This window comes from Bombina bombina, chromosome 3 (assembly GCF_027579735.1).
Source record: "Bombina bombina isolate aBomBom1 chromosome 3, aBomBom1.pri, whole genome shotgun sequence".
NCBI classification, from domain to species: Eukaryota; Metazoa; Chordata; class Amphibia; order Anura; family Bombinatoridae; genus Bombina; species Bombina bombina.
The window spans coordinates 720,351,433-720,369,288 of NC_069501.1; the positions used below are offsets into that span (position 1 = coordinate 720,351,433).

The following is a 17,856-nucleotide window of genomic DNA, read 5'->3' on the forward strand; positions in this document are numbered from 1 at the left end:
GCCGCCAGCTATATTAATATTATTAACCCCTAATGTAAGCCACTTACACCGCCGCCATCTCTATTAAAATGATTAATCCCTTATTTAATCTACCTACCCCGCCGCCAGCTATATTATCTATATTAACCCTAAGTATATTATAGTTAATATAGGTATTACATTATATATATTAACTATATTAACCCTCATTATATTAGGGTTAATATAGTTAATATAGTTACTATAGTATTTATATTAACTATATTAACTCTATCTAACCCTAACACCCCTAACTAAATTTATATTAAATTAATCTAATTCATTTATAAACTAAAATATTCCTATTTAAATCTAAATACTTACCTATAAAATAAACCCTAAGATAGCTACAATATAATTAATAATTACATTGTAGCTATGTTAGGGTTAATATTTATTTTACAGGTAAATTGTTAATTATTTTAACTAGGTATAATAGCTATTAAATAGGTATTACCTATTTAATAGCTACCTAGTTAAAATAATTACCCAATTACCTGTAAAATAAATCCTAACCTAAGTTACAAATACACCTACACTATCAATAAATTTAATAAACTACAAACATCTATCTAAAAATACAATTAAATTAACTAAACTACAAAAACAAACAAACACTAAATTACAAAAAATAAAAAAAAGATTACAAGATTTTTAAGCTAATTACACCTATTCTAAGCCCCCTAATAAAATAATAAACCCCCAAAATAAAAAAAATTCCCTGCCCTATTCTAAATTAAACAAATTTCAAAGCTCTTTACCTTACCAGCCCTTAAAAGGGCCTTTTGTGGGGCATGCCCCAAAGAATTCAGCTCTTTTGCATACAACAAATACAATCCCCCCCCCCCCCATTATAACCCACCACCCACATACCCCTATTCTAAAACCACCCAAACCCCCCTTAAAAAAGCCTAACACTACCCCCCTGAAGATCTCCCTACCTTGTCTTCACCACACCGGGCCGAACTCCTGATCCGATCCGGGCGATGTCTTCCTCCAAGCGGCAAAGAAGAATTCTTCCTCCGGCGATGTCTTCCTCCAAGCGGCAAAGAAGAATTCTTCCTCCGGCGACGTCTTCCTCCAAGCGGCAGCAAAGTCTTCATTCTTCCGGCGGCATCTTCAATCTTCTTTCTTCGCTCCGCCGCCGCGGAGCATCCATCCCGGCCGACTGCTGTACTACGAATGAGGTACCTTTAAATGACGTCATCCAAGATGGCGTCCGCCGAATTCCGATTGGCTGATAGGATTCTATCAGCCAATCGGAATTAAGTTAGAAAAATCTGATTGGCTGATTGAATCAGCCAATCAGATTCAAGTTCAATCCGATTGGCTGATCCAATCAGCCAATCAGATTGAGCTCGCATTCTATTGGCTGTTCCGATCAGCCAATAGAATGCGAGCTCAATCTGATTGGCTGTTCGGATCAGCCAATCGGATTGAACTTGTCAATCAACCCGATCGTATTTGATAGGGCGGATTGATGTCTGCCGCCTCTGAAGGCTTGCGCAGAAACAGGGGTATACTGCCCCATAGGGTGAGAAAATATGACAGCAAGTGTGACAGGGAGAGACAGAGTGAAATAGTGAAACAGTGAGAGTGACAGAGACAGAGAGACAGAGAAAGAGACAGAGAAAGAGACAAAGACAGAGAAAGAGACAAAGACAGAGAAAGAGACAAAGACAGAGAAAGAGACAAAGACAGAGAAAGAGACAAAGAAAGAGAGAGAGACAGAGAAAGAGAAAGAGACAGAGAAAGAGACAGAGAAAGAGACAGAGAAAGAGACAGAGAAAGAGACAGAGACAGAGAAAGAAAGAAAGAGAAAGAAAGAGAAAAAAAGAAAGAGAAAGAAAGAAAGAAAGAAAGAGAAAGAAAGAAAGAGACAGAAAGAAAGAGACAGAGACAGAGAGAGAGTGACATTGAGATAGTCAGTGAAAGACAGAAAAGAGAGAGCAACAGCGAGAAAGAAAGTGACAGCAAAAGAGAAAAAGCACAAGGGTGACAGCTAGAGAAATACAGAGAGGGTGTGAGAGAAAGTGTGACAGGGAGAAAGAGACAACGAGAGATAGAGACAGTTTATGACAGCGAGACAGTTAGAGAGAATGACAGTGTGACAGCAAGAGAAAGTGACAGTGTGATAGAATTTTATAGCGAGAGATAGACACCTGAGAGACAGTAAGTAAAATAGAGACAGATAGTGTGAAAGCAAGAGATAGAGCGAGATAAATAGAAAAAGAGACATGTAGAATGATTGAGCCAGTAACAGTAAGAGAGTAACAGAGAGATAGACAGCGATAAAGATAGTAACAGCGAGAGAAACTGTGAAAGAGAAAAAGCTTGAGTGGCAGCAAAAGAGAGAAAAAAAAGTGTGAGAGAGAAAGCAACAGAGTGACAGGGTGAGAGGCAGCGTGAATGACAGACAGAAAATGACAGAGAAAGAGTGACACAGACAGAGAGACAGAGTGACACAGAAAGTAAGAGACAGAAAAAAAGAGTGACAGAGAGAGACGGGGAGATTGTGAAAGTATGAAAAGAGTGACAGAGACAGCGAGAAAAGTGACAGAGAGGGAGAGACACAACCACAGAAAGACAGACACACACAGACAGGTACACTTAGCCGCTGTTCTGTCATTTAGCTCACATTTTTTTTGCACTTCCTCTCTGTATTGGGTGCACTATCTTAATAGGGATGTTTCCCTGAAACTGCTTTGCAACTTTTGTACCCTGTTCATTTTTGTTTTCAATTAAATCACTGTGTAACGGCCATCTCCAGGTGCTCCTGTATTTCTTTTTGTGCTTTACACTGTGTGTCTGTCATTCTGTGTCTCTGACTCAGAGAAAAGCACATACACAAGGAGACAGACACACAGAGAAAGATAGAATCATGCCCAATTGCCCATTCATACCAGCAACACAGAATACTATCATTAACTCTTCCCCATCAGTCATACACAGAACAGCTATTAACCCCTAACCTACCAAAATCCCTTGATGTCAATCATAGTGTAGTGAGTAACACCAGCACATAAAGAAGGTAGTTGATCTATATTAACAATCGCCTAGATTTAGAGTTCTGCGTTAGCCGTCAAAACCAGCGTTAAGGGCTCCCAACGCTGGTTTTTACCGCCCGCTGGGATTTAGAGTCAGTCAGGAAAGGGTCTAACGCTCACTTTCCAGCCGCAACTTTTCCATACCGCAGATCCCCTTACGCCAATTGCGTATCCTATCTTTTCAATGGGATCTTCCTAACACTGGTATTTAGTCTTGGCTGAAGTGAGCGTTACACTTCTAACGACAAAACTCCAGCCGCAGAAAAAAGTCAGGAGTTAAGAGCTTTATGGGCTAACGCCGGTTTATAAAGCTCTTAACTACTGTGCTATAAAGTACACTAACACCCATAAACTACCTATGTACCCCTAAACCGAGGCCCCCCCACTTCGCCGCCACTCTAATAAAAAAAATGTAACCCCTAATCTGCCGACCGGACACCGCCGCCACCTACATTATCCCTATGTACCCCTAATCTGCTGCCCCTAACACCGCCGACACCTACATAATATTTATTAACCCCTAATCTGCCCCCCCCACCTTACCTACACTTATTAACCCCTAATCTGCCGACCTAACCTCACCGCCACTATAATAAATGTATTAACCCCTAAACCGCCTCACTCCCACCTCACAAACCCTATAATAAATTATATTAACCCCTAATCTGCCCTCACTAACATCGCCGACACCTAACATCAAGTATTAACCCCAATCTGCCAACCGGACCTCAACGCTATTTTTATAATAAATGTATTAACCACTAAAGCTAAGTCTAACCCTAACCCCCCCAAGTTAAATATAATTTAAATCTAACAAAATAAATTATTTCTTATTAAATAAATGAATCCTATTTAAAGCTAAATACTTACCTGTAAAATAAACCCTAATATAGCTAAAATATAACGAATAATTATATTGTAGCTATTTTAGGATTTATATTTATTTTACAGGCAACTTTGTATTTATTTTAACTAGGTACAATAGCTATTAAATAGTTATTAACTATTTAATAGCTACCTAGTTAAAATAATTACAAAATTACCTGTAAAATAAATCCTAACCTAAGTTACAATTAAACCTAACACTACACTATCAATAAATTAATTAAATAAATAAACTACCTACAATTAAATCAACTAAACTAAATTACAAAAAATAAAAAAAATTAAAAGAATTTTAAACTAATTACACCTACTCTAAGCCCCTTAAAAAAAAAACAAAGCCTCCCAAAATAAAAAAATGCCCTACCCTAATCTAAAATAAAAAGTTAACAGCTCTATTACCTTACCAGCCCTTAAAAGGGCCTTTTGCGGGGCATGCCCCAAAGAAATCAGCTCTTTTGCCTGAAAAAAAAACATACAATACCCCCCCAACATTACAACCCACCACCCACATACCCCTAATCTAACCCAAACCCCCCTTAAAAAACCTAACACTAAGCCCCTGAAGATCTCCCTACCTTGTATTCACCCAGCCGGGTAGCACCGATCCGTCCAGAAGAGGGTCCGAAGTCTTCATCCAATCCGGCAAGAAGAGGTCATCCAGAGGGTCCGAAGTCTTCATCCTATCCGGCAAGAAGAGGTCATCCAGAGGGTCCAAAGTCTTCATCCAGGCGGCATCTTCTATCTTCTTCCATCCGGAGCGGATCCATCTTGAAGCAGCCGACGCGGAGCCATCCTTCCACACCGACGGACTAACGACGAATGAAGGTTCCTTTAAATGACGTCATCCAAGATGGCGTCCCTCGAATTCCGATTGGCTGATAGGATTCTATCAGCCAATCGGAATTAAGGTAGGAAAAATCTGATTGAATCAGCCAATCGGATTGAACTTGAATCTGATTGGCTGATTCAATCAGCCAATCAGATTTTTCCTACCTTAATTCCGAATGGCTGATAGAATCCTATCAGCTAATCGGAATTTGAGGGACGCCATCTTGGATGACGTCATTTAAAGAAACCTTCATTCGTCGTTAGTCCGTCGGTGAGGAAGGATGGCTCCGCGTCGGCTGCTTCAAGATGGACCCGCTCCGGATGGAAGAAGATAGAAGATGCCGCCTGGATGAAGACTTTGGACCCTATGGAGGACCTCTTCTTGCCGGATAGTATGAAGACTTCGGACCCTCTTCTGGACGGATCGGTGATACCCGGCTGGGTGAAGACAAGGTAGGGAGATCTTCAGGGGCTTAGTGTTAGGTTTTATAAGGGGGGTTTGGGTTAGATTAGGGGTATGTGGGTGGTGGGTTGTAATGTTGGGGGGGTATTGTATGGGGGTTTTTTCAGGCAAAAGAGCTGATTTCTTTGGGGCATGATCGCGCAAAAGGCCCTTTTAAGGGCTGGTAAGGTAATAGAGCTGTTAACTTTTTATTTTAGATTAGGGTAGGGCATTTTTTTATTTTGGGGGGCTTTGTTTTTTTTTTTAGGGGGCTTAGAGTAGGTGTAATTAGTTTAAAATTCTTGTAATCTTTTTTTTACTTTTTGTAATTTAGTGTTTGTTTGTTTTTTTAAATTAGTTTAGTTTATTTAATTGTATGTAATTGTAGGTAGTTTATTTAATTTATTGATAGTGTAGTGTTAGGTTTAATTGTAACTTAGGTTAGGATTTATTTTACAGGTACAGGTATACCCCGCTCATACAGCGGGTTAGGGACCGGAGCCCCGCTGTAAAGTGAAAACCGCCTTAAAGCGAAACAAGGCAGTTTTAGCTTTCTTTTCAGTGTTTAAAATCTTAAAAACATGTTTGAACTAACATATATTAGGGGTGCAATAGTGCTACGTTTAGTTTAACACTAGAACAACACAGTATTCAATAAATACTCTACCTGTAAAATAGTGACAATTACTGTAGTAAAATTTGCCAGACTATAGCACTGAGACACAGATTGCACTGTAATGCAGTTAACAGAGTGAACTAAGCATAACAAAATGGTGCCAGTCCCTTTTCTCGCAATCTCACAATGATTACAGCACTGTTTTAAAATGTTTGGAGTTTGAACTTCAGTTCCACAAAGCGCTATATTAGCGAATCGCTGTAAAGTGAAGCGCTGTAAAGTGAGGTATACCTGTAATTTTGTAATTATTTTAACTAGGTAGCTATTAAATAGTTAATAACTATTTAATAGCTATTGTACCTAGTTAAAATAAATATAAATCCTAAAATAGCTACAATATAATTATTATTTATATTGTAGCTATATTAGGGTTTATTTTACAGGTAAGTATTTAGCTTTAAATAGGATTAATTTATTTAATAAGAAATAATTTATTTAGTTAGATTTAAATTATATTTAACTTAGGGGGGTGTTAGGGTTAGACTTAGCTTTAGGGGTTAATACATTTATTATAGTAGCGGTGAGGTCCGGTCAGCAGATTAGGGGTTAATAATAAAATGCAGGGGTCAGCGATAGCGGGGGCGGCAGATTAGGGGTTAATACGTGTAAGGTTAGGGGTGTTTAGACTTGGGGTACATGTTAGGTGCAGAACGCTGCTTTTTTGCAGTTGTTAGGTTTTTTTTTTCAGCTCAAACTGCCCCATTGTTTCCTATGGGGGAATCGTGCACAAGCACGTTTTTCAAGATGGCCACTACCGTAAGCAACGCTGGTATTGAGAGTTGAAGTGGCAGTAAATATGCCTCTACGCTCCCTTTTTGGAGCCTAACGCAGCCCTTCAGACAACTCTAAATACCAGCGTTATTTAAAAGGTGCAGGGAAAAAAAAACACGCATAGCTAACGCACCCCTTTGGCCGCAAAACTCTAAATCTAGCCGAATGTAAGCTAATTAACTCTTTCCTGTTCTTATGAATTAATTTCCATTTTAAATGCAAGTTTAAAATATACATTTAACGATTCTAGCTGAATTGAACTAATTATGTAATGACAGATACCACCACAAACATATACAAGACAACAAGTTCAGTTTTACATATCTTAGTGTTTTCCCACTACTCATCTGCAGTGCCATATAACAGCTTCTCTCCAGCAAAATAAATAATAAAACATTAAGAATAAAAACAAATGTTGGGCTCAGTCCAGTTCTTCATGTTTCTAGCACAAATCCTAGGCACAGATAAGGTTCCAGTTATTTAGAGTTGAAAAAAGACAATCTACAAATCCCTGGCTGTCTGTTATAAAGCAACCTCTAATCAAGATCCCAGCTTCTTGCTTCATGAAAACACATATTGTTCTCACTCCTTTATCACATTATTGTTTCTTCAATGTCCAGCATAAGCTCAGACAACAACTCCTGACCACAGCAGCAGAGGTAAACAAACAGTAGAAGAATGATTTGAGTCTCCCACCCTTCTGCTGCAGGCACCTGACTGCTGTGATGTCAGAGGGTCCTTTAGAGGGATGGAATCTAGCTGCTACCTTCCTTCTCAACTCTTTGTACCATGTGATCGCTGCAGTCACGTGACTACTGTGATGTCAGTGTCATATGGTCCTTTAGAGGGATGGAATCTAGCTGCGACATATTGTCCATTCCCATATGCAATCTTAAAATACAAGGGCATCGTATATTTTAGAAGGTAAGAACATTGTGTTTATTATTCATGCTAAAACTGACACTGACAGAAGGGTGTAGCTAGACCCCAAAGCAGAGAAGTGCGTAGTTTGTGTGATTTACCCATCCTGTGATTCACACCAGCTGTTGTATCACGGCTGTTCTAAAAGCATTAACCCTTTGATGTTGCTCTTTCAGTTATGTGATCATTATTTCAGAGCATAATTCACCTGTTTTAGCTGGATCAGCAGTTCTCCTGCGGCTCCCTTTGCAAGGGGTTAATATCATAACGTTGCAGGGTATCTAGTGAAATAATTACATTCTTTGGGGCTGCATTTCTTGAATCTGAGGGTGGAGACCACCAGGGGGGTCCTTTTAAAATGTTGGTAGTCCCCACAAACATTTTGATAATGCACTGTACACAGGAATACAGGAAAGGGTTCTGGTACAACAGTAGGCTAAGTTGCTATTATAAACCAAACGACAGCAGCGAAACAAGCAATTGAGAAGGGTCTAGCTGTAGACTGGAGCACCAGCTCTCCACTCTAGACAGGAAACATGTGACACCTCCACAAGGCTTTTTTTTTTATTATTATTATTTTTTAAATCAACTTTAATGTAACAAACAATCTATAGACAGTCATTCTGAAAACTAAATATTCTGCAGCTTTCTTAATGTTCATTCACAGTGGTTTATGCTGATTGACATTTACCACTGTGAATGAACATTAAAGGGACATTAAACACTTGTCATTAGGGGTTTTTTTTTAGTCATAATGCTGTTTTAGTTTTTAAAATGCAAATCACTTTTTTTTATTATAGGTGTTCCTATTTTTATTTTATTTTTTAACATTTACTTGTGCTTTGTTCCTGCTCCCTGCTGAATCTGTGCTGACATGGTGGAAGTCTGTGCTTATTGCTGTGAGCGTGCACGCATGTAGACATTGCGCTCACAGCATAAGTAAAAAACAGCTGCTATAACGTTTGCAGGGATTATCTTTAGCTTTTTTTTTTTTTTTTGCACAATAATAGATTTAGAAGTGGCATCAGCTATTGATTGCTATATAGCTAATACAATTACATTTATTATTTAAAGTTTAATTTAAGTACACTATTTATTCATTCCTATGTGCACATTTAAAATATTTTTTCCCTCTGGTGAGAAGGGAAAAACATAATTTATGTAAGAACTTACCTGATAAATTCATTTCTTTCATATTGGCAAGAGTCCATGAGCTAGTGATGTATGGGATATACAATCCTACCAGGAGGGGCAAAGTTTCCCAAACCTCAAAATGCCTATAAATACACCCCTCACCACACCCATAATTCAGTGTAACGAATAGCCAAGTAGTGGGGTGATAAGAAAGGAGCAAAAGCATCAACAAGGAATTTGGGAATAATTGTGCTTTATACAAAAAATCATAACCACCATAAAAAGGGTGGGTCTCATGGACTCTTGCCAATATGAAAGAAATGAATTTATCAGGTAAGTTCTTACATAAATTATGTTTTCTTTCATGTAATTGGCAAGAGTTCATGAGCTAGTGACGTATGGGATATCAATACCCAAGATGTGGAACTCCAAGCAAGAGTCACTAGAGAGGGAGGGATACAAATAAAAACAGCCATTTTTCGCTGAAAAATTAATCCACAACCCAAAATATAAGTTTATTCTCATGAATGAAAAGAAAATAACTTAAAATATAAGCAGAAGAATCAAACTGAAACAGCTGCCTGAAGAACTTTTCTACCAAAAACTGCTTCTGAAGAAGCAAATACATAAAAACGGTAGCATTTAGTAAATGTATGCAAAGAAAACCAGGTTGCGGCTTTGCAAATCTGATAAACTGAAGCTTCATTCTTAAAAGCCCACGAAGTGGAGACTGATCTAATAGAATGAGCTGTAATTCTCTGAGGCGGGGCTTAACCCGACCCCAAATAAGCTTAATGAATCAAAAACCTTAACCACGAAGCCAAGGAAACGGCAGAAGCCTTCTGACCTTTCGTAGAACCAGAAAGATAACAAATAGACTAGACTAAACAAACTTACATTTTATAAAAAAAAATAATCTTATATTGCAATGAACAGATGGCAAACATGGCATATTTTTGAGTAACTGATATTTTAAATGGGTGAAAATCCTTTGGGCCACTCATATGTGGATATATACAGGGTGTGAACCCCATCATACAACAAACATGTTATCAGCCTGGCCCAACGCTCTTTATCGCAAACAAATTGGTGACAACCGTGCCACTGTATATATTTTGTTATCCCCCCCCAAAAAAAGAGAACCACTATTTGGCGCACACTTAAACACATAGGTAGATCCGCAGAAAGGGAGTCAAAAAAATAAAACTTAAAGGGACATGAAACCCCAAATTTTTTTTTCATGATTCAGATAGAGAATACAGTTTTAAACAACTTTCCAATTTACATCTATTATTTAATTTGCTTCATTCTCTTGTTATCCTTTGCTGAAAGGTTTATCTAGCCCATGTTTTCAGTTAGAAACCAGCAGTGCATTGTTGCTCCTTCAACAAATGATACCAAGAGAATGAAACAGATTAGATAATAAAAGTGAATTAGAAAGTTGTTTAAAATTGTATTCTCTATCTGAACCATTATAGAAAAATGTTGGTATTCATTTCCCTTTAACTTTTACTGTCAAATTGTTGAGGCTTTAAGAAAGCCCAGGAGAAACGTGTGTTAGGCGTTCGCCTGTCTGTGAATAATCTTGACATTTGTGTGCTCTCTGTGATTGATAATATACAGATAATTCTGGTAATTTCTTAGTCACTGCAAGACCGAACCTTTTTCACAATAATTGTAAGCAGCTCCCTACCAAGAGATAGTTTGATAAGCCGCCGCCCCCTCCCTCCACCCACCTTTGTGGGTAGCACCAAATCATAGTCGGTAGTTTATTAGGGATCTTTTTCTATCTCAGTGGACATCTTACAATGGGCCTCTGAAAGTGTTGGAATCTGCTTAATTTTGCAAACTTAGATCCTCAACGATTATTGTCTTATTTTAAAAATAGAAAATTGTAGTTTGTTTAATTCAGATGCTACGACAGTGCTACCTTGTTTTTAAATGTGTGTTTTTTATATATACTCATCCCATGTAGGATGTTTGTACTTTAATATTTGACAGTAAAAGTTGTTTTATTTTTTTGGCTCCCTTTCTGCAGATCTACCTATGTGTTTAAGTGTGCCAAATAATGGTTTTCTTTTTTTTCTTGGATTACACTGTATACCAACCACTAGGGCACCCCCACACTCCCCTAAGGAATATGAGTGTATGGGTTATAGATGGATCCATAATTCGATGAATAAGGCAGTTCTATACCTATCTCATTGATATACACTTGATATATTTTACCTTTTCTGAATAAGTAACTGGTATTTTAAAAGGGTTAAAATCCTTTGGGCCATTAATTTCTGCGTGGATACATACACAGCGTGAAGCCCTTCATAGGATAAACAAGTTTTCAGCCTGGCACAATGGTTTCTATGGCAAAAAAAATTATTGCCAACCTTGCCAATTCATATATTTGACCTTTTCTAAATAAATAACTGGTATTTCAAATGGGTTAAAATCCTTTGGGCCACTCTTTACTGTGAAGATATATACAGGGAGTGAGCCCCTTCATAGGATAAATATTTTCTCAGCCTGGCCCAACGCTTTTTGTAGCAAACAAACTGGTGCCAACGTTGCCATCTCATATATTTTTAAATTTCTGAATAAGTAACTAGTATTTTAAAAGGGTTAAAATCCTTTGGACCACTCTGTTCTTTGTGTATATATACAGGGCGTGAACCTCTTCATAGAATAAACATGTTCTCACACTGGCCCAACGCTTTTTGAAGCAAACAAACTGGTGACAACCTTGCCACCTCATATTTTACCTTTTTCTAAATAAGGAATCAGATATTTTAAAAGGGTTAAAATCCTTTGGGCCACTCCTTACTGTGTGAATATATACAAGGAGTGATCCCCTTCATAGGATAAACATGTTTTCAGCCTGGCCCAAAGCTTTTTGTAGCAAACAAACTTGTGTGAACGTAGCCATCTCATACATTTTTTACCTTTTCTGAATAAGTAACTGGTATTTTGAAAGGGTACAAATACTTTGGGCCACTCATTTCTGTGTGGATATATACAGAATGTTAGCCCCATCATAGGAGAGACCTGCAGGCCCATTTATCAAAGGGCTTGCGGACCTGATCCGACACTGCGGATCAGGTCCGCAAGACCTCGCTAAATGCGGAGAGCAATACGCTCTCCGCATTTAACATTGCACCAGCAGCTCACAAGAGCTGCTGGTGCAACGCCGCCCCCTGCTGACTCGCGGCCAATCGGCCGCCAGCAGGGAGCTGTCAATCAACCCGATCGTATTCGATCGGGTTGATGTCTGGCGATTCCTGTCCGCCTGTTCAGAGCAGGCGGACAGGGTTATGGAGCAGCGGTCTTTAGACCGCTGCTTCATAAGTTGTGTTTCTGGCGAGTCTGAAGACTCGCCAGAAACACGGCCCTTCAAGCTCCATACGGAGCTTGATAAATGGGCCTGATGATCTCAGCCTGGCCCAACGCTATTTATGGCAAATAAACTGGTGCCAACCTTGCCACTTTATATATTTTACCTTTTCTAAGTAAGTAAATAGTTTTAAAACGGTTAAAATCCTTTGGGCCACTAATATCTGTGTAGTTATATAGGGCGTGAGCCCCTATATACAATCCACATGTTTTCAGACTGTCCCAAATATTTATATGGCAACAAAACCCTTTTAAAATAGCAGTAACTTATTTAGAAAAGGTAAAATATTTTTAAAATATGTGATTTGACAAGGTTGGCACCAGTTTGTCATAAAAAGTGTTGGGCTAGGCTGAGAACATGTCTGTGCTATAAAGGGGTTCATACCCTGTATATATCCACACAGAAATGAGTGACCCACAGGATTTTAACCCTTTTAAAATACCACTTATTCAGAAAAGGTAAAATATATGAAGTCTCAAGGTTGTCATCAATTTGTTTGCCATAAAGAGCGTTGGGCCAGGCTGACAACATGTCTGTCCTATGATGGGTTCATGCCTTGTATATATTTACACATAAATGAGTGGCCCAAAGGATTTTAACCCTTTCAAATTACCAGTTACTTATTCAGAAAAGGTAAAATATATGAGATGGCAAGTTTGGCACAAGTTTGTTTGCTATAAAAAGCATTGGGCCAGGCTAAAAACATGCTTATCCTATGAAGGGCTTCACGCTGTGTATGTATCCACACAAAAATTTGTGGCCCAAAGGAATTTGACCCTTTTAAAATGTAAAATGTATGAAGTGGCAAGGATGGCACCAGATTGTTTGCCATAAAGAGCGTTGGGCCAGGCTGATAACATGTCTATCCTATGATGGGTTCACGCCTTGTATGTATGTATGTATGTATGTATATATATATATATATATATATATATATATATATATATATATATATATATACACAAAAAAACTATTACTTATTTAGAAAAGGTAAAATATATAAAGTGGCACGGTTGGCACCAATTTGTTTGGCATAAAGAGCGTTGGACAAGGCTGATAACATGTCTGTCCTATGAAGAGGCTCACGCCTTGTATATATCCACACATAAATGAGTGACGCAAAGGATTTTAACCCTTTTATAATATCAGTTACATATTCAAAACAATAAAAAATATGCCATGTTTGCTATCTGTTTATTGATGTTTTGTAAAATTTAAGTTTGTTTAGGTTTTTGAAAAGTGTATTATTTTATTTAAAATATTAATAATGCTAGATATTTTGTTTATAAATCTTTATTTTGCAAATTGCAATCAGTTGTAGAATAAGCTGACTGATAAGAATCCAACTTCAGCCTAGTACATTTTGCAGCTTTCTTGTTCTTAAAGGGACACTAAACCCAAATTTTTTCTTTCGTAATTCAGATAGAGCATGCAATTTTAAGCAGCTTTCTAATTTACTCCTAGTATAAATTTTTCTTCTTTCTCTTGCTATCTTTATTTGAAAAAGAAAGTCTAGAACCCTGGACAGCACTTGTTTATTGGTGGATTCATTTATCCACCAATCAGCAAGAACAACCCAGGTTGTTCACAAAAATGGGCCGGCATCTAAACTTGCATTCTTGCTTTTCAAATAAAGATACCAAGAGAATGAAGAACATTTGATAATAGGAGTAAATTAGAAAGTTGCTTAAAATTGCATGCTCTATCTGAGTCACAAAAGAAAAAAATTGGGTTCAGTGTCCCTTTAATGTTCATTCACAGTGGTTACCTTATAAATGACAATCAGCATAAACCACTGTGAGTGAACATTAAGAACAAGAAAGCTGCAAAATGCCCTTTGCTGTCAAGTAGATCATCTATTTTAGATTGTAAGTTCCCACGGGAATAGGGCCCTCAATTCCTGTATTTGTCTGTAAAATTTTGTATTTTATTGTATTGTTTCTCAGTTGTACTTTTATATTTTTGTACCCATGGGCAGCACTGCGGAATCTGTTGGCGCTTTATAAATAAAGAATACTAATAAGTAGATGAAAACATGTAAAAGGATATTTATGCAATATTCATATTTAATAAAGGTTTTAACTATGTATTTACTGTAAATATTTCACATTCCAATTTTCTGCACATAGCAGAATATGTTCTATGTATTTATAAATAAATATTCCTATATATATCTGTATATATCTATACTTATATATAATCATTTATAGATATGTTACCAAAATACCATCAGATATAAATATATAGAAATATGTATTTATGAATTAATAGAACATATACTTCTACAATGAAATGTGAAATATTCATAATTTTCATGTCGGGGTAGCACACCTGAGAATATGCGATCGGGTTTGCATGCAAGTAGGGTGATAGGTCTTTTTTTTACTCCTTTGACTTCTATGGGGAAATACGTTGGTGTGCACGCAATATTCCAACTTCAGCTTTTTATGTGCGTCTGGTTAGCGTGCAAATGACAACTTTTAATACGAGTGCTACTCAACGCGCGCTAAAAATGTACTTCTAGCAAACTTAGTGCTCGAGCGTTAAATACAGCTCCACTTATATTCTGGCCCTATGTGTTTTAGAGGCATCCTGACCAGCATGCATCCAACTACCGTTTAGACCGTAAGCTCTTTAGGGAGCAGGGCCCAGTAATCCTTCTATCCAATTCTACCTTTCCTGTCTCTTTCTGTCTTTAGTTATTGTACCACCTGTTTAGTGCATGAGTGCTGTAGGATCTTTTAATGCATTGCTTTAAAATTAAGTTGTCAGAATATGGATGACTTTTGGTAACTTGCTAAATTATACCATTTACAGTTAGTAGATTTGGGATCAACTTTATTCCAGCAAGTTTGGTCAGGATGGAAAATACCCTCTGAATGTAGTTTAGTTACCCGCTGTATATGTGAAAGACATCACATATATAATTTTTTGTGTAGGTGTGCTGTGGTTTATAGATTCAGTAGTAGTGTATTACTACAGTTGAGCTGATATATACTCTTTATCACTATAATAAATTTGTACTTACTATAATATTGATACACAACTTCTAGAACCATTTGTTACTATGTATCAGAGCTCTTAAAGGAACATTAAAAACAGTAAAATTACATAATCGACAAATGCATAATAGAAAGAAACTGCAGTAAAATGCAATGTAAGTCCCTTTTCTTGGTATTTATACGCATAAACAATGTAAATGTTATTACTCGGATATATTTTTAGTTCCAACACTGCAGTATTGACCTTGTTAGTAGATGTAGGGAATTCATACTTAATACCATTGCTAAATTAATCATTTGTTCACTTTTTTCCCTTAGTTAAAAATGCTACTTCAATCAAAGCTAAAAATCAGTATTCATCTGTTATTTGCACGCCATATACCAGTGGCTAAATTTAGGAACTGTACCAAAGAAGGACTAATTTTCCAGTCAGTTTCAAATAATGTCTATGAAAATCTAGCAGTGGAAGATTGGATCCATGACTGCATGAATCTAGAAGAAAGGAATATTCTTTTTCTATGGAGGAATTTACCTAGCGTGGTTATTGGCAGGCACCAGAATCCTTGGAAAGAATGCAATCTTCATCTTATGAGAGAGAAAGGTATATCTTTGGCAAGAAGACGCAGTGGAGGAGGGACAGTTTATCATGATTTGGGGAACATTAACCTAACATTTTTTACTTCAAAGAAACGTTATAATAGAATGGAAAACCTCAATCTGGTTATAAGGGCTCTGAAGACATTACAACCAAACCTGGATGTGCATGCAACAGAGAGGTATGATATCCTACTTGACAAGACATTTAAAATATCTGGAACAGCAGCTAAGCTAGGGAGAACGGTTGCTTACCATCATTGTACATTATTAAGCAATGCAGACAGATCTCTGTTGCCCTCAGTCCTCCAAAGTCCTTTTCAGGGCATACAGAGTAATGCAACACCAAGTGTTCCTGCATTGGTGAAAAATCTTACAGAATCTGATTCTTCTTTGACCTGCGAAGCTATAATGGATGTGGTGGCATCAGAATATGCTGCTCAGTATGGCTTTACACCTCACGTCAACCTTGTAGATCCAAATGATGAATCAGTCTTTCCTGGTATATGCCAGAAAAAAGGAGAACTGTGTACTTGGGAATGGATTTATGGTAAAACACCAAAATTTGGAGTTAAGACTTCTTTTCAAATGTTTTACAATCAATCTGTCCTTGATGTTAAATTAAGTATTGATATAAAAAATGGTTATATAGAAACTTGCTTTATTGACTTGCCTAACTATTGGCTTCCACAAGAACTATGCAATGAAATGCAAAGCAGTTTGGTGGGAAGCAAATTTTGCCCCAGTGAAACTGCTTTCATAATAAGTACATTGTTGCGGACTTGTCCTGAAAATGAAGACATACATAATAAGGGCAATATGTTATGTGAGAAGTTATTGTCAATAATGTGATTTTTTTTTTTAATTAAGCAAGCCAATTTCTCTAACAAGATAATATTAAAACATGGTTTATATAAATAAGGATCCCATTAGCTGAGTCTACAGCAAGGTTGGGGAACATTATATCTGTTAATGGCCACATACATGTGCAGAACTAATCTTAGAACCATTGAATAAAATAAAAACAACCTTTTTTTTTTTTTAGCTTCAAAGATGAGGATTTCTCCCAGCTTGCCTGAGTCATCATCCTTTTTTTTCCTGCTCAGCTAATATTCTCACATTCTCAGCCATAGTTATCTTTCTCTTATACCACTGTTTATAACTTCTGTTTAATTAACTTTACTTTCTGGTGAGATCACATTGCATTGTATAGATTACAGTGCACACCTTGTCTGCAGTGTTCACTGAATGTAATATTTGTGCTATGAGAAGCAGAATGCATTTTATTTTATAATCGACTCCCTGTAAGGAAGTCACATGCTGCTGTTTTGTAACTTCTTCATGCAAATACATTTGTTTTCATCTGACTTAAATAAAGGTTATTTAATAAGTATGGTTGTATAATATAGTTGTTAAGTAAATAGAAATGTATTGATTTTATTTGGTGTGACCTTAAATTATTAACATTATTATTGGTTGACTAGAGCTTCTAGAGTCCATGTAATCTACTTTAAGCTTTTGGTTTCCTGGCTTTGTTACTGTTTATGGTTTTGTGTTCTACATCTCTTGCAAAACTATATTTAGAACCCAGGGATCTGGACCAGACTAAAATAAAACCTCCTAAAAGAGGCTTAACTTGCGCCCTACCAGAACCTCTGGTTTGGGGGCCGCTCCTTCATGCAGTTTTAGAAGTAGGGATAGATTTCTTACCCTGCTTTGACTTGTTCCAGTTAGCACTAGGTCTCCAGACTGAGCCAGAAGTGCCTTGCTTCTGACGAAAGGAACGAAAATTATTGGAAGCTTTAGATTTCCCTCTAGACTTTTTGTCTTGAGGAAGAAAAGCCCCTTTACCTCCAGTAACAGCAAATATTATAGAATCTAAATCAGAACCAAACAACTCCATTCCCTGAAAGAAAAGAGGTAATAGTCTGGATGTTGACACCATGGGCCCAATCCGATATGCAGCGTCGCCCGCAAAAGCCGGTGACGCCGAAATTTGCGCTGGTTTGGTATCCTATATACGGCGTTACCTAGAAGTTACGCTCGTATATTTCTGCCTTCGCCTGTAGTTTTTTGGGCCATAGGCAGGTATACCAAACCAGCGCAGTTTGGTATCCAATATACAGCGTAAGGACTTACGTGGCGAAAATGGA

General features: G+C 37.4%; 1 protein-coding gene across 1 annotated transcript; it reads left to right on the forward strand.

Moving 5' to 3' along the window:
• The first annotated feature begins 7,505 nt into the window (after positions 1-7,505).
• On the forward strand, positions 7,506-17,094 carry LIPT1 (lipoyltransferase 1). The gene is made up of 2 exons (XM_053704862.1): positions 7,506-7,591; positions 15,428-17,094. The coding sequence occupies exon 2, from the start codon at positions 15,434-15,436 to the stop codon at positions 16,553-16,555; it is 1,122 nt and encodes a 373-aa protein (XP_053560837.1). The 5' UTR covers positions 7,506-7,591; positions 15,428-15,433; the 3' UTR covers positions 16,556-17,094.
• The last annotated feature ends 762 nt before the right edge of the window (positions 17,095-17,856 follow it).